Consider the following 23,063-nt stretch of genomic DNA (forward strand, 5'->3'; position numbering starts at 1 on the left):
CACCATCGGTGTGTCACCTCCTGGGGTCAAGCACTGCTGTCCCACTTCAGGCACTAACTTCGATTTCAGTGCTGGTGTCTTTGGAGGAAGACACGTCCCGCCCCACAGGGGACGCTGGGCGGGAGCTGCTTCCGTCCCCATCACCACAGTAGTTCAGGTCGGCGCTTACAAGGTGCCGGCCGCACGCCAGGCCAGGGCTCGGTGCGCTTCTCAGTCCCTACAGCCCTGAGGTGGGCGGGACTGGGCGGCCCATGTTTCAGACGCTGTATAGCCGGGTGGCCGAGAGGGTAGGTCACACCGATGTGACCTGAGCCAACCCTGCCGGAGCCGGGCAGGGAGGGGCATCTCTCTGGGGTGGTCCGTTCTGTGTCCCGCCACCCGTGCCCGGGGTGCTGGGCAGTGGGGCCGCAGGCCGGCTGCTCCCCCGGGGGGGCTGGGGTCCTGTGGGTGAAGACAGTGAGGTCCTGAGGGAAGGAGGCTGGGAGGAGCCACGTGGCCTGCGGGGCGGGAGCAGAGGCCCGAGCGCCTGCGTCCAAAGCCAGGGCCTGGGCAAGCCCCCGAGGGCTCTTGGAGGGCAGGGCCGTACCGGGTTGGGGCTGGGTCTCGTGGACAGGGTCTGAGAGCCGCCCCTAAAGGTCAGGGCCAGCCAGAGGCAAAAGGCAGATGAGAGTGACCTGGTCACATAGGGACGGCCACCACGTGCCCCCTGGCTGGCTCCAGAGAGGGCCCAGCAGCCACCCCAGGCGGCCAGCCTGGCCTAAGCCTGCCTCACTGAGGGTGTCTGCTCAGGCCCTGACCAGCTGTGTGGCCCCAGACAAGTTGCTGCTCCTCTCTGGGCCTCAGTTTCCTCTTCTGCAGCGTAAGAGGGCTGGGCTGGACACCCCTCAGGATCTCCCAGCTTGCACAGTGAGGCCGGGAGGAAGGCTGGGGGCAGAGAGGAGCTGAGGGGCCAGTCCCTGGGAGCCCCGCCTGCCCCAGGGTCACAGCCATCGTCTCTGAGGCTGGGCCTTCGCTGCCACTTCCAGGCTTCTCACTGCAGTCCCCACAGGGCAGAAGCAGCGGAGGTCGCTCCTGGTCCGCCCTCCTTTCCGCTGATGAGGACACAAGGAGAGAGTCTGGTTTTGTTCTCAGTAGCAATTGCATGATGTCACTGTGTCATTCGGAAAATGTCTGTCCTAGCACAAGGCCTCCCGCCTGCTCAGTGAGTGTTCAGTCAGCCTGGGCCTCAGCATGCTCATCTGGGAAGTGGGGGTGCTGACCCCTGCCTTCGGCCAGTCCCCTCTCCTCTCCAGCCTTGATTTTCTCGTCTGCAAGGATGGGAGGCATCGGGGAGGCAGGACACAGCCAGGAGCTACAGGTGGTTGGGAGGTCACCTCCAGGCAGGCGCCCAGACTGTGTCTCAGTCTGGCTCCATGGCAGGCTGGTTGGGTGATGGTCCAAGGCTGCCTTCAGGCTTCGCAGTAACCCCTGCCACGGCCTGGGTACCAGGAAAGCCGCTGGTGGGCTGCTGGGCACCAGGCCCTCCTCAGAATTTGTGCTTCTTGTCTGTGAAGAAGAGCCTCCGGAGCTTGTCATGCTGCAAGGAGGGAGAAGACACTGGGGTCTGGTGTCCCTGGACAGGGAAGGTGAGACCCAGGCTCACAGGGCCCTTCGTTGATCTGGGGTTGGGAGCCCAAGCCTGAGAAATGAGGCCAGGCCGGAATACTGAGTGTTGCTCCCACACACCTGAAGTTCCACCTTCAGCCCTCCAAGTTTGGCTGAAGGGTTTGCCCTCTTCCAGCCGAGAAGAGGAAAGGGAAGGAGGAGTGTAGAACGGGTGGACGGTGCAGACGAGCCCACCTCACCTCCCCGGGGTGCCCTGGCCCCCCCACCCCCGGCTGGGGCCTCAGGATGCACGGGCGTCCGAGGCAGGGTGGGTGTGGGGCCACAGCGCCAGGACGGGAGAGGTCGTGGGGCAGCAGCCAGGGAGGACCAGACATGTCTTCTGAGGTTCTCAGGACTGTCCCCTGCCCTTGTCTGTGGTCCTGGGACAGTCGGGATCTGGGAGGCTGCTGCGCTTGGGGTGTGGGCACGGCCCTGCCCTGGGGAGGAGCTGGCTGCGCCTCCTGGGGAGGCCGGGAGCTCGAGAGGGGCCGCTGTGCCGGCCGAGGACGAGGTCCAAGTGTGCCGAGATGGGCTGTGCCCGCTGGGAGGGGACTGTCTGGCCTCCCCTATGCCGGGCGTAGGCAGAGTGTGGCTGGGACTGAGGGCTCAGCAGGGGTCCTCTGCCTCCCCAGGGACCTGGGGCCAGCCCCACTCCGTACCAGCCCCCGCTGCCACCCTCATGGCCTCTTCTCCCTCCTCATCAGAAATCCTCAGAAATGACAGCTCTGTTCACCTACAGCCATCTCTGGGCTGTGTCCCGAGCATGAGAGGACATCTGGCCTTATCCTCTGGGCAGCCCTCCCTGGACACAGCCAGGCAGTCCCCCCATTTTACACGTGAGGAAGTGGGGGTCCCGGGTTGAGGTACCAAATAAGAATATAGATGCCCAGTTAAACTTGAATTTCAGATAAACAAGGAATAATTTCAGTATTTGAGACACACTAAAAAGTATCTGTTGTTTATCTGAAATTCAAAGTTCTTTAGACGTCCTATATTTTAGCTTCTAAATCTGGCAGCCCTAGTTGTCAGGGAAACTGGGAGGAAACTGTCTTGCCCAGAGTCACAGGGCCAGGGAGCGGCTCAGCCGTAACTAGGGCTGAGGGTCCCCCTCCACCTCTCGGGGCCCTGCGACCCCTGCAGTGCTGAGAGGAAGGGGAGGAGCCGGGGCTGCTGCAGAGGCCCTGGGAGGGGGTGGAGCCCGTCTTCCACCCGGATCCAGCAGCTGCCTCTGCCTCCACCACCACCTCCCGGCATGTGAGGGCTGGAAGTTTCTGGGCACTTCTAGGCAGTGCCGGTGACCTGACCTGCCCGTGCCTGAGAGCCACAGGTCCCCTCCTGCCACTAGGTGCCCCCCAGGGCTGGCAGCCACCCCCCACACCCATGGAGCTCACCTTGTGTGTCCGTGCCGGCTGCTTGCTCTTGGCTGCTGGGATCTGCTCGTAAGTGTTCCCAGGCTCTGGGAGCCCTGCGGTCCCCAAGATCCTCTCCTAGCCACAGTCCTTGGGCCCTGACAGTTTGCTGCACGTGGGACTGGCCCCAGGATGTGGGGGCCTGCTTGGGCCCCCCCAGCAGACTGGGATCTGCTCATAGGTGCTGCCTCCTTGGTCTGGTGCATCCCCGGCCTCCGGTAGGAGCCCTGCTGTCCTGACCAGTTCATACGGGCAGGGCTGAGCCCCTTGGCTCGGCTTCGGAAACCCCTGCCTCCCAGCAACAGTCGGGGATCTCAGGGCATCAGAATTGCGGGGCTCAAGGAGCCCCCCGGAAGTGAGAGAACCAGGAGGGCCCCGGTCTGGGCCGACTCCAGAGAGGACAGGCCCTGGGCCATCAGGCCTGTTCTGGTCTCCGTCTGAGAGTCTCCTCTGGGCCTCGCTGCCTGGCCGCCAGCTGGCACGGGCCCGGGCCTGGCGGCCACCTCTGTGCCCAGGCCTAGCCGTGCCTGCTTCATCTTCCTCAGGTCTGCGTAAACGATGTCCCCGGGGCCTCGGAGAGACTCGTCCAAGAGGGAGGCCTTCCTCTCAGGGAGGGGGGGGCACTGTGATGGGGGCCTGGAGGGACAGGGACAAAGAGCAGCCCTTGATGGACACTCGATCGCTAAGATGCCCCCAGGTCAACTGAGCTCTCTGAGATGAGCTGAGGTCCCCTGGCTTGGCCACGGTTTACCTACTGCACATGCAAGGGTTGGATACATGACATTCAGGGTCCCCACCAACGCTCCTGCTCGAGGACTCTGAGTGCGATCCTTACCTTGGCATTCAAGGCCTTGGGTCACCAGCCCTACCTCCCACCAAGCTCACCCTGCCCTACTCCTCCCACCCCTTTCAGAGTGGCCACCCCCAAGTCCCTCACTTGTGTATTCATTCACCAGATGCTCAGGGAGCACTGTGTGCCAGCCGTGAGCAAGACCCACCCGTGGGAGTTCCTGTTCTGAGCTAGGAGGTGGCGCCACACCGCCCTGCTGCATCTCGTGGCACGGTTTGACGTACTGTAGGGTATACTGTTACTACTGCGCCACAAAATAGTGTGGTGTCAGGGCTGCGAAGAACAACACGGTGCTGGGATGAGAGGACGACAGGTGGGAAGGGGGTTTCTATAGTGTAGGGGCCTTTCTGAGGGGTGACGCTTGGGAAGAGAGGGTGTGAGCCACGCACGGCAGGCAGGGGTGCAGCCAGTGCAAAGGCCCTGAGGTGGGAACGAGCTTGCTGTGTTCAAGGAGGAGAAGGCCAACGAGGCCAGAGAGGAGTGAGGGAGGGGACAGACAGGTAGCAGGCAACTGGTGAGGCTCTCGTGGACCCTGGTGAAGATTTTAGATTTTATTCTAAATATGAGGAGAAGCCTTTGGTATGCTGCGATCCAACATATATATACTAAGAAAAATCTCTCGAGTCCTTCCCACAGGGTGCTGTGGGAAAGATAAAGTATTGACTCAACAGACACCCACCCTATAGTTTACTAAGGGATTTTCAGGCATTTCATATCCATTTTCTCATTCAGTGCTCACAAATGCTCAGGAAGGGTCAGCCGAGGCTCAGAGAGATTACATGACTGTGCCAAAGCCGCGTGGCTAGAAAATGGCCAGGCCAAGGCTTGCACCAAACCCAGCTGACCACAGGCAGGCTGTGGCACGGCTGAACCGCAGGGCGATCCCAGGCCTGGCTCAGCCCCTGCAGCCTGAAGGGCGTGGCCAGCACGGCCTCCCAGGGCCTGGCCACGGCGCGGCAGCCGCACCACTCGTCCAGAATCATCCTCACCTCCACACCTCCGTCCTCAGAGTTCCGGGGACCCACATGCAGGCCCTTCTGTGCGTGGAGGAAGGAGACCTGGGGCTTTGGAGAGCGGTGGGGGCTGGCGGCCTTGTCTGAGGCCACTGCAGGGGACGCCGTGGCAGCTGGAGTTTCCAGGCCCAGGATGGTCTGGTGGAGGCCCAGGGTGATAGCATCATACACATCATCGTCCTCTGGCTGGCGTGGTGGGACACGGCAGGCACGTGGTCACACCCCCCCAGACGGCCTCCAGCCGCCTGCCAGAGACTGCTGGCAGGGGACTGAAACACTCCCAGCAGGTCCCTGACCTCGGGCAAGATGCTGCCCCGGTTCCCCTTTCACATAGGGACCATGACCCCACACTGAGTGCCTCGGGGTGAGAGTAAACAGGGAAGGCAAGAAGAGGCGTGTGCCAAGGGATGGACACCCAGGCCCGGGCACCCTGCCCCACCCCCTCCCCGGGGCAGGGAGGTGCCTACCCGGGGGCAGGCAGTAGCCAGCGTCTCCCCGAAGGGCTCCAGCTGCCTCTCCTGGTAATGGCACACGAGCTCCGCCAGAGAGCCGTGGGTGCGCGTGTCCCCGGAGACGAAGTAGCGCCGGTTTGGGTGCTGGTTGATGACAAAATGCCGGCAGCAGTCACGGGCCCTGCAACACAAGCCCCTGTGGTCTGGAGCTGCTGTCACCAGCAGCCCGGCCTGGCCCAGGGTCCAAGCTCAGTGCCTGGGCATAGAAAGGGGTCTCAGCTCCAGATCCCCTACAGACTCACGTCACCTGGGGCCACCATGTCCCACCTGGAGCCACGGTGTGTTCCTCAGGAAGCTCGGGGACAGTTTTTCAAACCAAGGGACCCTGAGGTGGTGGGAAGTTTCTAAGCCGGCTCTGGTGGCGTCAGGGAGGGCTGGGCCAGGCCTAGGGGGAGGCAGGGGGGGCGCTCCTCTTGGGCGTGAAATTTAAAGGGGCCCCAAAAAAGACATCAAGATGACTAATAATGTGACATTTCAGAAAATTAACATGAACACAGAAAAACCCATGATGAACAAAATATCAACGTTTTAAATAAAAATGGGATTCAACCCTGCACCTTTACAACGGCCTCACCCTAATCCCCACCCTGCTGAAACAATGGTGTTCCAGCTCCCACCCCCACTTCAGCCTGTAAGGTCCCACCTTTGCATTTTCCCTTTTCCTGTAAGAATAACTCATACACCGTGAAGTGCACACACCATAAGTGTGCAGCTTGGTGAATTCCCACATGTGAGCCCTTCCACGTAAGCACCACTCAGAGCAAGATACGAAACCTTCCAGCCCCCAGAAGACCACCTTGTGCCCCTTCCCGTCCATACCCTGCAAAGGAACCCACCACTCCTGTCCCCGTCACCATAGACCAGTTTTGCCCATCAGGGGACTTTATGTCAATGAAAGTATATACTGTTTCTCTTTTGTGTCCAGCTTCTTTGACTCGACATTGCGTCTTTGAGATTGAGTCATGTCCACATATGATTAGTTTCACTTTCTCTCATTTGTACGTAGTATTTCATTTAATGAAACATCTACAATTTTTTCTGTTGATGGACATTTAGATTATTTCTGGGTTTGAGCTGTTATGAATAAAGCTGCCGTGAACATTCTTACGCATGACTTTTGGTGAATGTACGTCCTCCTTCCTGTTGAGAAGATAACGGAAATAGAACCGATGGGTCAAGGGCACACCTGTTTGTGTTAGTGGATTATGCCGAATGGTTTTCTAAAACTGTTGCAATGGATGAGAGCCACAGTTGCTCCACATCCTTAACAAACACTTGGTGTCATCTGTTTCCGTTTTAGCCACTCACTGTGGCTTGAGTTTGTGTTTCTGTGATAACTAATGATGCTGAACACATTTTCATATGCTTATGGGTGTTTTGAATATTTCTTTTTGGTGAAGTGCCTGCTCAAGTCTTTTGCTTTTATTTATCAAACTGTTTTGTCTTATTTATTTGCAGGAGTTCTTCACGTATTCTGGAAGCCAGTCTTTCGTCAGATACATGTATAGCTGTACACAACTTCTCTAAGACTGTGCCTTGACCTCTCCATCTCTTAATCGTGTTTGTTTTGGGGTTTTTTTTTTGGTGAGACAGGGTCACACTCTATAATCTGGGCTAGAGTGCCTTGGCATCGTCACAGCTCACCGTAACCTCAGTCTCCTGGGCTCAAAGTTCGCCTCTGTGAAGTCTTCCCCAGCTTCCCATTGGGGGGATGTTCTCCCCTGGCCCCACTCAACCCCTTTGAAGGCTGCGGCTTCGTCTCTGGCAGATGGCCAGTGCCGCCCGGGCTGTGCGTGCTGAGCGCGGGGCAGACGAGTGTGGCAGAGAGGGAGTCGGGGCCCTGGGAAGCCAGGTGGTCTGGGGCAGCTCTAGCTAACCTGCAAGGCTGGGTTCTGGGGGCCCGAGCCGGCTTGCCCCCTCACAGAGGGCTCCCCTCTTACCGGTAGGACAAGATGTAGCCAACGGCCCGGTCACTGAGGCGGATGAGGAAGGAACCGAGAGCTTTGTCCCCGAGTGGCTGCTCTGTCTGCCTGGGCACAGGACGTGCTGTCAGTTGGGGCCCGACCGCACGACCAGCCTCAGGCTGCCCCAGAATCGGCGGGCCGTGCCCTGGGGTCCCAGACCCCCAGCCCTTCACAGAAAACGCTCACAGCCGTTTGGCTGGGTCTGTGGTCTGTCCGGGCCCAAATGAGCAAGTTCAAGACTCAGTCTGGGGCTGAGTTGGGGTCCTAAGGCCACAAGCAGCCCCCACTCCCCACAGCAGCCCCACCAGCAGGCACGCCGGCCACCAACTCTGGCCACCCGCTCTCCATCTGGGCGGCCGTGTAGCAAATCCGCACAGCTGGAGATTCTTTGGTGGGGGACACGTCCCTCAGGACCACTGCGTACAGTTGTGCAGGATCTACACTGAACAAAGGTTTCTGCAGGGAAGAGGTGCTGCTGTGTCTGAAGCCTGGTGGCAGCAGCAGCTCACAGGGACTCGCTCCACCTCCGGTCCCTTCCGACCATAGGCAGCTGTGGGTCTTTCCACATGGTGCCAAGTATTTGGAGCCATGTTGGAAAATTCCAGCTGTCTTCTGGTTTGGCAGTACACAGCCCAGACACGTGTTCCCTCCCCAGCTCACTTGCCACGTATTTACCGAGTGCCTGCTGTGTGCAAGACCAGTTACATAATCTGCAGGGCCTGGTGCTAAACAAAATCGTGGGGACCCTTGTTCAGAAATGATCGGGACTTCCAAGGCAGTGATCGCAGAGCAATACGCCAAGCGGGAGGCCCTTCCGAACGCAGGGCCCTGTGCAGCTGCACACGTCGGTGCTCACAAAGCCGGCCCTGGCTCTGAGCAGGTGCTGTGCCAGGGCGAGATCACTGGCTGGATTTGTCATTCCTTCATCTACCGCTTTGGCAGCTTGCAGATCCAGCCCAATCAGAAAGCTAATCCCGTCTCTGGGCCTTTATTCCTAGGATAACTCTCTGTCCAGGTTTGCCAGGGACGGCCTGCAGTTATTAACAGTGTTCCAGTTTGCACGATAAATGGTACAGTCCCCACGTTGCTCATCAAGTCAGGGCCGAGCCCCCTCTGTCCTCTGGGGGGCTGGCAGCCCCATCCACCCTTGACTGGTATCAGAGTGGGGGCCGCACCCTCCCCCACCCGGCCCCCCCTTTAGAAGCCACCACCAGAGGACACAGCACTCCTCAGTCTGTTCCCCCTCCGCCACCTCCAGGGGCCCCGCTTAGCTCAGGGAAAGGGCAGTGATCGGTCAGATTTACAGTCCCCAGGCCATGTTCTCAACCCCCAGGGGCCACGGGCCACGCAGGGCATGTGGACGGGGCAGCCTTACTTGCGGGTGATGAATCCGTGAAACCAGGGGGGCAATGCGCCGTTCTGCAGAATGAAGGGGGCCTGCGTCTCCACGAACCACGCCAGGGCCAGCTCCTGGAGCTCCGCCAGGGCATGGCTGTGCCCCACCCCTGCCGGCCCCGGCCCCAGGCTGCCCTCCATCCCTCGGGCACTGAAGCGGGAGCCCAGCCAGCCTCTATATGTGGGTGCTCCGGCTCATTTGCCTAAGCCTGTGCCCTGCCCAACCCCCGCAGCCTGCTCTCCAAGTGGCATCTGCCATCATCTCCACCTTGGTCTCGGTCACCTTGTCTCCTCCTCTCTGTCCCACTGCCCTGCCCTAGGCCAGACCCCCTCATCTCACCTCCAGCCAGCTGCACGGGTCCCCGTGGCCCCACACCTGCAGCCTCCGACCTCCAGCCTCTCTCCCTAGGCTTCCTGAAGGGTCTTGCAAAATGTACGTCTGCCCAGGTCACCTTTCATGGTCCGTGGACAGCCGGGTGTCCAAGGTAGCTTGTCCTCCTCTCTGCTGCTTGGGCTGGGCACCTTGGCTGGCGGGGGACATTGTGGGGGGGTCACCACGGCAGCCTGAGAGGGGCAGCGAAGGTCCTCCCTGGCTTCCCACCAGCAGATGAGCTGCCCCCCTGGGTTTGGCCTCTTTCCCCCCGACGCCCCGTCTTTGTCACAGCTAAGACCAGACCCTGGCTAACGTCCACGACACCACCCATCAGTAAAGCAGTGGATTGAAATTCTGCACATCCTTCCCTCTTCGATGCTATTTGTGTTTTGGTGGAGAAGCCCGGTGCCGACTAACACCCCCTGACACTCAAGGGGTATTTCGTGCCCACCACAGGCCGTGTAAATCCAGGCCCTGGGCGTAAAGCAGCAACTTTGCCCTCAGGGCACATACATTCCAGGGAGGGAGACAGACAAGAAACAAACGTGTGGACAAGAGCGTCCATTGCAACAAACACTCCAAGAACAGGGGAGAGGAGGAAGATAGCACGTGGGCAGCATTATTCAGAGAGAGGGTGGGGTTGGGTCAGCCTGGCCCGCGAGGGACAGGGGACGATGGAAGAGGGAGCCAAGCAGGGGCCTGGGGGCACAGAGGCTAGCAGCAGAGGGGAGAGCAAGACCACAGGCAGGACCAGAAGTTCCTGTGGGAGCAACAGAAGGGGACCGTGGAGTAGACGGGCCCCTAGGACAGCTGTCCCCAACCTTTTTGGCACCAGGGACCGGTTTCATGGAAGACAATTTTTCCACAGACCGGGGGTGGAGGGATGGTTTCGGGATGATTCAAGTGCATAACATTTATTGTGCACTTTATTTCTATTACTAGTGTTACATTGTAATAATAATGAAATAATTATACAACTCACCATAACGCGCAATCAGTGGAGCCCTGGGGTTGTTTTCCTGCAACTAGACGGTCCCATCTGGGGGTGATGGAGACAGTGACACCCAAAGTGTGTTGCTTATGCCCGATCTACTCCGCAATCTCGCTTTGGTCGCTGTCACTGCAGAAAACCCTGCTTCACAAAGACAGGACGCTGGAAACGGAACCTGGCTTTTCAGTGCTTTGGGGGTAATCTCAGGATAGTCCACCTTCGCTTTAATCCAGAATGTACGGAGATTTGAAGTTGTCTCAAACATACTTCTAAGGCCACCGTCATTTGTGATCTCAAGCAATTGACCCTCTTCTATCTATCAGAAGCGAAGTCGATTCACCTGGCTTATTCACAAATGGGTCACAGATCCATTCCTTTCCAGTTCGGGGGTCTTTGTGCTTGGGAAGTAAAGCTCAAACTCTTTTGAAAGCTGACATGGGTGATCATGCACCAGCTGGGAGAAAGAAGGCCCTGGCCTGGTCTCTTTCAAAACCTCTGCTAAGTTTGAAACATGTCAAAAATCCCAATGTTCACTCGTCTTCCCCATAATTCCAGTTTGGCTTTGAACGCAGCCACTTTATCTGCCGACTCACGAACACGGTTGTTCTCCCCCCAAGTGACAGACTGAGTTTGTTGAGCGGGTTGAATATGTCACACAAGTGAGCAAGTTTTGCGACCCATTCTGTGTTGCTGAAATGTGCTGCCAGCGGTGACTGTTTTTCTAAAAGAAATCTCTGGAGCAGCTCTCATAACTCAGAAACTCTGGCCAGTGACCTACCTGTAGAAAGTCTCTCACTTCTCGTATGACAGAGGACGTGTGTGCTCTGCCTCTGTCTCCTCACAGAGCCGTGTGAACAGACGTGAGTTAAGGGCATGTGCTTTAATGTGGTTGATAATTTTGTTTTTGAGACAGAGTCTCACTCTGTTGCCCAGGCTAGAGTGAGTGCTGTGGCGTCAGCCTAGCTCACAGCAACCTCAGACTCCTGGGCTCAAGCAATCCTCCTGCCTCAGCCTCCCGAGTAGCTGGGACTGCAGGCATGCGCCACCATGCCCGGCTAATTTTTTCTACATATATTTTTAGCTGTCCAGATAATTTATTTCTATTTTCAGTAGAGACGGGGTCTCGCTCAGGCTGGTCTCGAACTCCTGACCTCGAGCGATCCACCCACCTCGGCCTCCCAGAGGGCTAGGATTACAGGCGTGAGCCACCGCGCCCGGCCGTGGTTGATAATTTTAATCACATCCTGCAAAACGTTGTTTAGTTCAGGTGACATTTTTCAGCCAGCGTTTCTCTATGGATGACACACCGTGTAGACTCACGTTCAGAAGTGACCTCCTTGACCCAAGTAGTGAAACCAGAAAGCCATCCAGTCATGGCAGCCACTCTGTCCAGTCCGTGCATATAGTGACACAAAATGACCAGTTCAGTTTTCCTGATATGTGATCGTCCAAAGACTTGCATAGTTCTGCAGCTGTGGTGTTGGTTGGCAACAGAAGTGCACGTAACATATCGTCATGCACATTCTCCTGAAAAATGTATCCCACAGAAACAAGCATTGTTGCTTGTTGTCATCAGTAGACTCATCAACCTGGATTGCGTTCCACGGTGACTCATTAACCCTAATGATCGTGCCTCAGTATCCTCTGCCGTTCCATCGATTCGTGTAGTTGTGGTGCTGGCCGAGAGAGGAACACGGGCCGCCTTTTGAACTGCAGCCTCCCCTAAGGTTCCCGGCAAACGTCCTCAGCAGCAGCAGGATCCGCTCTTCCCCGCTAGTAAAGGCCTTCTCGGCTCTAGCAACGTGTTGGCCGCTAAGAATGACGCCCTGTCAGTGCAGACACATTTGATGAAGGGGTGGCCTTCAATAATTGCTTCTGTCCTTCGTGTTCACATTTTTTTTCTTTTGAAAAACCCTACAGGCTTTTCTTTCACTGCAGGGTGCTTGGTCTCCATGTGGCGAAGCAGTTTTGAAGTTTCCATGGCTTCCTTGGGTAGCCGGTCGCCACGTATCATACAAAGCAGCTTGGAGAATGTGAATCACCTGTGGCAATGAACCCGTAGTTTAAGGAGGACTCTTGATATTTTCTTTTAAATGCAGCTTTCATTTTGTTGGCAGTCTTAGCCTCTTCTGCTGTCTCCTCATTGGGTCTTTCCCCCTGTTCAAAGAAGCTCTCCGGCAACGTTTGTTTTTTACTCATCGTTGCTGGGGTTGGCTGTGGGCTTACCAAGACCGTGACTGAGACAAGTGCTCGGTGCGGGAAAGAGACATGGACAGACGTGGTGAATAAAATAATGCGCAGCCCCCGAGTGGCCTAAAATAACTGTCAGATTCTGACACAAAGCTGCCACCAGATGCAGCTTAATTGTCACTTGCCACTCACTGATTGGGTGTTGCTCTGAGTCTGCAAGCAATTGATTTATGATGGTCTCTGCAGTCAAACCTCTGCTACAGACAATCTGTATTTGCAGCTGCTCCCCAGGCTCCACCGCCTCAGCTCCACCCAAATCAGGCATTAGATTCTTATAAGGAGCCACAACCTGGATCCCTCCATGCACAATTTGCAGTAGGTAGGGTTCGTGCTCCTGTGAGGATCTAATCCCCCCACTGAGCTGACAGGAGGTGCGAGCAGCTGTCGATCCAGGTGAAACTTCACTCCCTCACCTCCTGCTGTGCAGCCCGGTTCCCAACAGGCCACGGACCGGTGCTGGTCAGCGGCCGGGGGCTGGGGGACCACAGCCCCAGAAGGCCCAGGATAGACCTCAGCTGGGAAGCTGTGGATCAGTTAGGGCAATGGGACCATTCGTTCATCCAAACATCCCTGAATCTCTAATGGGCGTCCACGTTTCCCTGCAGACATCCAGGATGCGCGACAGGGAGGGAGCAGACGTTGCCCACAGCCAGCCCCACGAATCTGGGTTGGAATCCTGCTCGGGGCCTCGGGGACATTGCTAAGTTGTTGCATATGCCTCAAGTTCCTTGCCTGTAGAGTGAGAATAACAAGATGCTACTTTGTAGACTCTGTGTCATCATGAGAACTAAGTGAGATAGCAAATGGTTACGAATGAGGAAACATTTATTATTATATACATTCAAAAACAGGCAGAACTAATCGAAGGTGATAAAAGTTAGGATGGCAGTGACCTCGGGGACTGAGACAGGGTGAGGAGCCGCTGGGTGCTGACGACGTTCTCTTTCTTGATCTGGGTTGAGGGTTGATGACGGTACTCACCACATGAGAATCCACTGGCCTCTGCACTCACGGTTTACACACCGTTTTTGATAAAGTAGTTTACTTAAAAAAACAGCTTTGGGCCGGGTGCAGTGGCTCATGCCTGTAATCCTAGCACTGTGGGAGGCTGAGGCGGGTGGATCATTTGAGCTCAGGAGTTTGAGACCAGCCCGAGCAAGAGTGAGACCCCGTCTCTACTGAAAAAAAAAAAAAAAAGAAAAGAAAAGAAACTATATGGACAGCTAAAAATATATATATAGGAAAAATTAGCCGGGCATGGTGGTGCATGCCTGTAGTCCCAGCTACTCGGGAGGCTGAGGCAGGAGGATTGCTTGAGCCCAGGAGTTTGAGGTTGCTGTGAGCGAGTCTGACACCACGGCACTCTAGCCCCGGCAACAGAGCGAGACTCTGTCTCAAAAAAAACAAAAAAAATTATGGTGATTAGACCCAATGCTCGATCTTGTTATTTAACATGCCAGTAAAGAAGCACATTGTGTTACTACATCACACATACTTTGATAAACCTTTTTTAATATAATTTATTTCCATTGCGCTTCTATGCATTTTGTTTTGTGCACTTAAAAAATATATTCTGAGAAGTTCACAGGCTTCATCAGATACCAAAAAGGTCCCTGGCGCAAAAAGGCTGAGGATGCCGGGGTCCCAGCCAGAGTTGGTTTGCTGCCAGAGTGAGGTCCTGGAAGTATTCAAATACAAAGAAATACGTCTCTATGATTTTCCATGAGGCATTCTCTCTCCACCTCCCTTTGAGGCTGGATACTTTTATGGGCAGAACCTGGTCATTTTCGTAAGGAGACAAAGGCTTTGTGTACAAGAGGAGGCAGAGCCCGGGATGGCTGCAGGCCAGAGGTGAAGGTTCCGGAGTCAGGCAAATAAGGGGGTTTCTACTTGTACTCAGAAAACGTGGTGCTGAGCAGGGCAAGGGCCAGGTTTAGGGGCGGGGGGGCTCCGTGAAGACCTGGGGGTAGGAAAATATTCCGACAGGGCTCTGCAGGCCATGGCTCGGTTTAGTACCGTGGTCACCCGCTGGGCACTGGGCGCTGGGTGCAGAGAGGACACTGGGGGAGTCCTGCCCCCTTTTCAACCCGGGGGGCCCGGAGGTGTAGAGAGAGATGAAAAGGCTGCAGGGTCTGGAGCTCCCCATCTGCTGGCTCGGTGGCTTCACTGTGTCTTGGTGTCTTCACTTATGAAATAAAAGGGAGGGACAGTACCTACCTGGGAGGGGGTGCCGGTTCTCTGAGCTCACCCGCACAGGGCAGCGGCTGGAGCACACGCCACCCAGCGTTAGCTGGCAATCGTGACTCACGCCCAGCAGCGAGTCATCCCCAGACTAGGAAGTCCCCAGACTTCGATGTCCCCAACCCTATCAAAACTTCCCTGTCCTGGGTTCTCCTCTCTCAAGGTCCTGCTCGTCCTATAGGACAACCAGGTGACAGTGGGTTATCCGGCAAACTGCTTTCCCCTGAAGGAGCTCAGCCGGGCCTGCCCTCCCAGGACGCAGGCTGCCGTCCCCCGGGAACATGCTCAGAGACGGCGTCTCTCCAGCCATTCCGACTGAGGCCCACTGAGCGCGGCCAGACCTGGGACTGACTGTGACGTCTGCTTTCCGAGCCTGTGCAGGGGCGGCCGGGCCTCAGCTGGCCCTGCAGGTGGATGCCCAGGTGGACTTCTCAGTAGGTGCCCGTCGTGTGCTTGCTTTAGCCTGTGAACGCGACGCTCTCGTAGCGCTAAGTTACTCCATCTGCAGGCACGGATTTGTTCCGCGGTACTGGGGAGTGCAGAATGGACAATCCCATTGCTTTTTTCTCAAAGTATCTGCCTTGTTTTCCACTGTGTGCTGTGCCTAGAACAGTGCTTGGCCCATGTGGATGCCCAGTGGGCATATTTTAAATTATTATCCAAATAGATGATACACCCACATGGTTTTTATGGAGACAAAATACAAACAGTTATCAGTAAAAATATTGTCCCTCCAAGCATTAAGCCCCATCCACCCAGGTCCCAACCCCGGCTCACTCCCACAGGTAACCACCATTACTTGTATCTTGAATGTCCTTCCTGGGTTTCTTTCTGTACATCCAGATAAATATGTGTTATAATATATTCTTATTTTCTACCCTTTATTTATGTATTTATTTGTTTTTTGAGACAGAGTCTTGCTCTGTCACCCCAGGTAGAGTGCAGTGAGCTATCATCACAGTTCTGCAATCTCAAACTCCTGGGCTCAAGCCATCTGGGACTACAGGTGTGCACCACAACACCTGGCTAGTTTTCCTATTTTTAGTAGAGACGGGGTCTCGCTCTTGCTCAGGCTGGTCTCGAACTCCTGAGCTCGAGCGATCCTCCCACTTTGGCCTCCCAGAGTGCTGGGATTAAGGCGTGAGCCACCGCGCCCGGGCCACCCTTTCTTACATTAAAGGTAGGGTACAGGCTGGGCATCCAGCACTCTGGGAGGCCAAAGTGGGAGGATCGCTCGAGGTCAGGAGTTCGAGACCAGCCTGAGCAAGAGCGAGACCCCGTCTCTACTAAAAATAGAAAGAAATTATATGGACAACTAAAAAAAAAAGTATATATATATATATATATATATATATATATAAAAATATAAAATTAGCCGGGCATGGTGGCGCCTGTAGTCCCAGCTACTCCGGAGGCTGAGGCAGGAGGATTGCTTGAGCTCAGGAGTTTGAGGTTGCTGTGAGCTAGGCTGGCGCCACGGCACTCTAGCCCGGGCAACAGAGTGAGACCTTGTATCAAAAAACATTAAAAAATAAATAAAAAATAAAAACACTCCCCCCACCCAAGTATCTGCTCCCTCTGGGCCTTTTCTTTGCCCGTTATCTTGCAGAGAAATTCCTTTTCTACAAAAGGAAACCCCTTCCCTCAACCAGAAGGATGCCTGAACTTCCACCGTCAGAACAGCACCCCCTCAAGCTTTCAGTGAAAATGCCTCTGGCTCCCCAACTGGGCCTCAAAGGGGCTTCAGGCCCTGGCACTCATGCAAGAAGGGAGGAAGAATCTGAGATCGGTTTGGTTGAGCGTGGGGTGCAGGGAAGGGGCAGCGTGAGGCCTCCAGGAAGGGGGCAGAGGTGAAGGCAGAGGGGACCCTGGAGTCCCAGGCGTGGTGTTGGGCTCTGGAAACAGGGCACTGAGCAGGGAGGGCATGGCGCCTCAGCAGCCACGGCCCATTTCTTCCCTGGGGTCCAGTCCGCGTTGCCCCCTGGGCAGGTGGCTCTGCCTGGCTCCTGTGCTGGCCCTGCCTGCCTAGCGTCCAGCCCCTGGCCACCCTCCGCCCTCTGTCAGCTCCCAGGGGACACCCAGGCCCCTCCTAGGGACACCCAGGCCCCTCCATGTCAGCTCCCAGGGACACCCAGGCCCCTCCCCGTCCCATCCCTGTCCCCCCCCCCACCCCGCCCCGGGGCTGGGAGCCAGGCCAGCCCCCCACATGCCTTCCCTTCGCGAGGTGTGCAGATTTGCTTGTGAATTTGGTAGGGAAATGAGGCGCCCTGGAACCCAGAGTCCAGGTCCGAGAGGGTCCGGGGGCCCCACGCTCCCCTGGTGGGCTCTGCGCTCTGAACCCCCCACCCGGCGAGTCTGAGAGCTCCTGTAGCAGGCCTGGTCCGGCCCTGGGCTCTCGCACCCCCGACACCAGCGAGAGGCAAAGAGCAGACGCTGCGATGTCCCCGGGATGAATTAGCGACACTGAGACTCACCGTGTGTCCCGGACTGTGCCAAGTGTTTTGCATTTATTAGCTCATGGGGGCCAACAGCTCTGGGAGGTAGATGCTGGCACTACGCCCCACTGTACAGATGAGGAAGCTGAGGCCCAGGGCAGCTGGGTGGTCAGCCCAAGGTCACACAGCCCCTTCTTTTTTTTAAAACTCCCCCCCCTCCCTGCCCTGACCAGTGCCCTACCACCCCCCAGGGCAGGAGGCTGGGTGGGGCAGTGCCCCCTTCTCAGTGGCCATGCACGGAAAGCCCCCTCCCTCGTCTGGGGTCTCCCTGTGGGAGCCGCTCCCTCTGGGCAAAGCAGCCTGGCTCTGAGGACCACCTTGCTCCAGCCTCCAACCTCCTCCCCCCCAGCTCCAAACCCTCCCCTCCAGGCCCACTTCCTCCGGATGTGCTCGGCTGAAGCAAGCTCGGCCTTGTGTTTCCTGCCCCCAAGTCAGCGAGCCACCCCTGTCCTCTCTGCCTCGGGGACAGGCCTCCATTTCTGCCTCACGATGGCAGTGGTGGATGGGGCAGCTTCTCCGCCAGGGCCCAGGGATGATGCAAAATGCCACCCCGAAGGGCCATTCTCACGCTCAGGACACTGGGCAGCCAGTCCCACAGACGGAGCAGGCCCCGAAGGGAAGGGACAGCTTGGTTGTGGTGGCTGGAAAATCCAGGGGCTTTGAGCACGGAAGCCTGGAGGGGCAGATCCTGCACGGCCTGGGGAGCCGTGGACAGAACGACCACTCGCCTTTCGCAGCCACGTCTCACGCCACTGCTAATGCTTCAGAGCAGGCAACCACTTAGCACCCACCCCCTTGTCGTATGAGGGAAACGGCAGCCCAGAGAGGGCGGGGACACGGCCAAGGTCACACAGCACGTAGGTGGTAGGACTGTGAGCTCCTCCTGTGGCAGGTCGGCTTCTTGGCCTGCTCTGCGTCCCTGGGCCGGCCAGACGCAAAGCAGCGTGTGGCGGGTGCCCCTTCAGAGGCCTCTGAGCACACCCTGCCCCCTCCGGGGAAACTGGCTCAGGGTGAGTCACTGGCCCTGTGTCCCCCGGGGTTTGCCCAGAGGCTGGCCATGTGGGAGCAGGGTCACTGCCCAAATTTCCCCTTTTCAGTAAACAGTGGCTACTTCCTCCCGGAATGGCCACTTCCCTCTGGTCACTGGGTTCCTGGAAGGCCTGAGGCGGCAGGGGGTTATGTGGGCACGCCGGGCAGACCCCCGACACCGGCATGCCCGCCCTAGACACAGGGGAGGTGCACGGGCTGTGTGACGCTGGCCCCGACCACGGGACGTTAATGTTTAATCTAAGAGGCCTCAGGGACGGCAAATGTCAACAAGCCATTTAAGAAGGGTTCTAAGGAATTAGGAGCCTCCAGTGACTGCTCCGAAAGTTCCACCCACGTAGGAGGGCCTGGGGGGAACTGAACCTGCATTTACTTCCACAAACTATGAAAAGTGTCCAGATTGAAGATGGGGTGGAGCTAGGAGAAATGAGCTACAGCCCCGTGGCCTGGCTCCCTTCACCTACGGCCCTGGGAAGGGGAGAGGTCTGTTCGTGAAATAACCAGCATCTCGGAGTGGCCTGGGGAGAGCTGGCGGGATACACAGGCCTGGGGGAGGCCCGGAGGGTCAAGAGGGTGTTGGGGTCGATTCTGAAAGCTCTGGGGAGCCACTCCCCAGGCTCACCCGGGCAGGCAGAGACTCAGGGCCCTCCAGGGCCCCCTGAGACATTTCTGTTGGCTTCGGCTTTGCGGCCTCCATACGTTACCACTTTTATTGGGGACTCAGGGCCTGAGGCTGCTCAGCCTCCTCCTCGGAGGGCACGTTCCGGGCCTGGCTCCTGGGAACCAACAGACGCAGCGCCTGGACTTGCCTGCTTCCAAGGAACCTACGAAATACCTGTGGCCTAAGGAAAATGTATTGACTGACTCCAAAACCCAAGAAAAAGAACAAAATCAAAATTAATACACAGTTCATTAAATGTCTACAAGTGTAACATTTTGTCAGCTTCATGGTCATCCTAAAAATGACATTATCCTTAGAAACAATTTGGAGAGTGGGTTTTCCTCACATAGACATGATGATAGCCAAGAAATCACAGCCAATCATAAACTAAAATGAATAACTCACAGTCCGATGATATCAAGGACATAATTATGGATATTCCTTCCATCATTTTTATAGCAAAAATTATGTATGTTTCCCATGGGATGTGGAGGGATCTCAATATGTCTGCTAGGGCGTGAGGTGTGTCCTCCTCAAGGAAGAGGGCAGGGCGGGCAAGCACTTTCCGGCGGCCCCAGACCCTCTGTGGTGGATGGGCAGGGAGGGAACGGGGGCTCCGGTGTAGGAGAGTCTCGGGTGCGGGAGAGTCTCGGGTATGTGTAGGAGAGTCTCAAGTGTGGGAGAGTCTCGGGTGCGGGAGAGTCTCAGCTGTGGGCTGGGGGTCAACCTGCCCACTGAGCACAGACACCAGCTCTGGGAGGGGCTGTCGGATCTCGCACCACCTGCTGCACCTGGCCAGCCAGCCCAGACTGGACTCCAGGGAAGGGGCTCACTCCCTCTGCCTGGGCAGGACGCCCCCTGCGCCTATCAGACATCTGCCCTCACGGGACAGCTGCCCTCTGGGCCCAAAGGCCACGGCCTCCCCATGTCCTCACCACTTACCGACGGAGCTGGGGAGAGACGGGCCGCCCTGCCCTGCCCCACGGGCTCCCGGGGCCGCAGCCGTACAGACCCGGCTCTCCCACGCTTCCCCTTTCCACGGTATTTCAAGGTCATACCCTCCACAAGCCAATTACTCACAGCCCCTCTGACCCACACCGCTAGGCCCACACTGAACCCGGTCCCCTCACCCCCAAGGACAGCCTGCCCTACTCCTGCAGCAGCACCGCCTTGGCCTCTCTTGATGGGGGCTGGCCTGCCTGCCACATGTGCCTCGCAGAGTCTGCGGACAGACAAGGACGACATCAGTGTCAATTGTACAAGAATCATAATAAAAGCTGATGCACATTGAGTGCTTACTACGTGTGAGGCACCGTGCTGAGCACTTTCGAGTGCACATCTCATGTGGCCCTTACAGTGACAGCAGCACAGGACAGCCACTTGCACTGCCCTCATTTTAGACATGAGGGGACTGAAGCTCAGAGTTTAAATGACTTGCCCAAGGTCACGCCTCTGGTAAGCAGCAGAGCTGGGAGGTGGATTTTGACCGTCTGACTTCAGAGCTCCATCCTCCGTCCTTAACACTGTGTTGATCGTGCTCAGAGAGAGCCCAGCAGGGCTGAGGTGGGCGGCCCCGGCTGTGGCCACCAGGCCCCGTCCTCCGACACGCAGTCTCACTGGTGTCCCTGTCCAGCCCAGAAAGCGTGGTTTCCTACTTGGGTCTTTTTTCTTTGAATAAAGCGAGTTTTGCCCTCTCTGTTCCTTCTGCCTGGAAAGCTCTGCCCCAGTCTCTGGTGGCCCCTGTCCCCCACAGGCCCCAGGTCTCTGCGCGACGTCACAGGCTCAGACCAGCCTCCCTGACAGCCAGCTCTCCCCTCCATCATGGCATCCTCTTGCCGCACTTTGTCACAAAACAGTAGTATTTGCCTTTCGAGGTTGTTGTGAGAGTTCACGTGAGTTAATCTATAAAGCACTGGTAAGTTATACGCGCGACCTTGAGTGGCAATCGTTTAAATGCCACCACAGCACTTGTACCGCGTAGCGTGTATTATATTCATCTGCTTCTGTGTATGTATCACCTCCCTCCCTTGCTATGAAGGCTGGTGCAAAAGTAATTGTGGTTTTAGCATTGTTGACATTTGCCGTTTGCTATTGGAACACGTTCTTAAGTAAATGTGGGTATGTTGTACATGATTTTAATGTGCATTTCTCACTATTTTTTTTGCTAATGACATTACTTGCTGTTTATTTATACGTATTTTGGACTATGGAAACGATGTTAGACAAAAAGCAAATTGGAGCGATTTTCTTATTCGAGTTTAAAATGGGTTGTAAAGCAGCGGAGACAACTGGCAACATCAGCAGCGCATTTGGCCCAGGAACTGCTAAGGAACGCACAGTGCAGCGGTGGTTCAAGAAGTTTTGCAAAGGAGACGAGAGCCTTGAAGACGAGGAGCGCAGTGGCTGGCCACTGGAAGGTGACAATGACCAGTTGAGAGCCGTCATCGAAGCTGATCCTCTTACAACTACAGGAGAAGTTGCCAGAGAATTCAACATCGACCATTCTACAGATTGTTCGGCATTTGACGCAAACTGGAAAGGGGAAAAAGCTTGATAAGTGGGTGCCTCATGAGCTGACTGAAAATAAAAAAATTCGTCATTTTGAAGTGTCTTCTTCTACGTGACAACGAACCATTTCTCAATGGGATTGTGAGGAAAAGTGGATTTTAGACGACAACCAGTGATGACCAGCTCAGTGGCTGGACCGGGAAGAAGCTCCAAAGCCCTTCCCAAAGCCAAACTTGCACCAGAAAAGGTCACGGTCACTGTTTGGGGGTCTGCCGCTGCTCTGATCCACTGCAGCTTTCTGAATCACTGCGAAACCGTCACATCTGAGAAGTCTGCTCGGCAAACCGATGAGATGCACCGAAAACCGCAACGCCTGCAGCCGGCGACGCTCAGCAGAAAGGGCCCAGTTCTTCTCCACGGCGCCCGACCGCACGTGGCACAGCCGAGGCTTCCCAAGGTGGACGAATTGGGCCAGGAAGTTTTGCCTCATCCGCCACGTTCCCCGACCGCCCGCCACCGACCTCCACGTTCCCCGACCTCCCGCCACCGACCGCCACGTTCCCCCGACCTCCCGCCACCGACCGCCACGTTCCCCGACCTCCCGCCACCGACCTCCAAGTTCCCCGACCTCCCGCCACCGACCTCCACGTTCCCCGGCCTCCCGCCACCGACCTCCACGTTCCCCGGCCTCCCGCCACCGACCTCCACGTTCCCCGACCTCCCGCCACCGACCGCCACGTTCCCCCGCCTCCCGCCACCGACCGCCACGTTCCCCGACCTCCCGCCACCGACCGCCACGTTCCCCGACCTCCCGCCACCGACCTCCACGTTCCCCGACCTCCCGCCACCGACCGCCACGTTCCCCGACCTCCCGCCACCGACCGCCACGTTCCCCGACCTCCCGCCACCGACCTCCACGTTCCCCGGCCTCCCGCCACCGACCGCCACGTTCCCCGACCTCCCGCCACCGACCGCCACGTTCCCCGACCTCCCGCCACCGACCGCCACTTCCGCGAGCATGTCGGCAACTCCGTGCGGGGAAGATGCTCCCGCGCCCCGCAGGACGCGGAAAACGCTTCCCAAGAGCCTGTGGACCCGCAACACGGGTTTTACGTCACGGGAATAAACAAACTTATTTCTCGTGGGCAAAATATGTTGATTGTAATGGTGCCTATTTTTATTAATAAAGATGTGTTTGGGGCTGGTTATGATTTAACTCACGGTCCGAAGCCGGAATTACTTTTCGCAGCAGCCCAGCGGACCACAACCTCCAGGAGGGCGGGAAACGGCCGCACCCACCGGCCCGGCACGCCCAGGCGCCCGGCACACGCGCCGCGTTCCGCGGGGGACGCCGGCCCCGTCCCGAGGGCGGCCATGCTCGCCGGGCGCCCGCTCGGTGCCGGCAGCGCGCGGTTCCGTGTCGGCAGCGCGGCCCGCAGCGGCGGCGCGGGGATCTGCACTCCGGTTCCCCACTGAGGCGCGAGTGCGAGAGAGACTCGCAGTTCCGGGGCTCCGGCGGGTCTGGGGGACGCACGCGCCACCGTGCCCGGCCTCCCCCGGCAGGGCGCGCACCGGACCCGGCGCCCGAAGGCCACCGAGGCGGCGGCAACCCGGGCTCGGGGCGGGCGCGGGGGCGGGACTACAAGTCCCAGGCTGCCTTGCGGCCCGCGGGCCGTGCGGCGGGGGCGGGCGCGGGGGCGGGCGCGCGCG

The 23,063-nt window shown here is 57.3% G+C and overlaps 1 protein-coding gene across 1 annotated transcript; it reads right to left on the bottom strand.

Annotated features, from left to right (window-relative positions):
• Positions 1 to 1,525: 1,525 nt before the first annotated feature.
• SH2D7 (SH2 domain containing 7) lies at positions 1,526 to 9,328 on the bottom strand. Its single transcript, XM_045561523.1, is given in 8 exon segments — positions 1,526 to 1,576; positions 3,036 to 3,523; positions 3,526 to 3,676; positions 4,893 to 5,102; positions 5,384 to 5,549; positions 7,369 to 7,458; positions 8,768 to 8,962; positions 9,240 to 9,328. Coding segments are annotated over 8 exon segments (1,440 nt in total).
• Between the last annotated feature and the right edge of the window lie 13,735 nt (positions 9,329 to 23,063).

The sequence above is a fragment of the Lemur catta genome, chromosome 9 (assembly GCF_020740605.2).
Source record: "Lemur catta isolate mLemCat1 chromosome 9, mLemCat1.pri, whole genome shotgun sequence".
Classification (NCBI taxonomy): Eukaryota; Metazoa; Chordata; class Mammalia; order Primates; family Lemuridae; genus Lemur; species Lemur catta.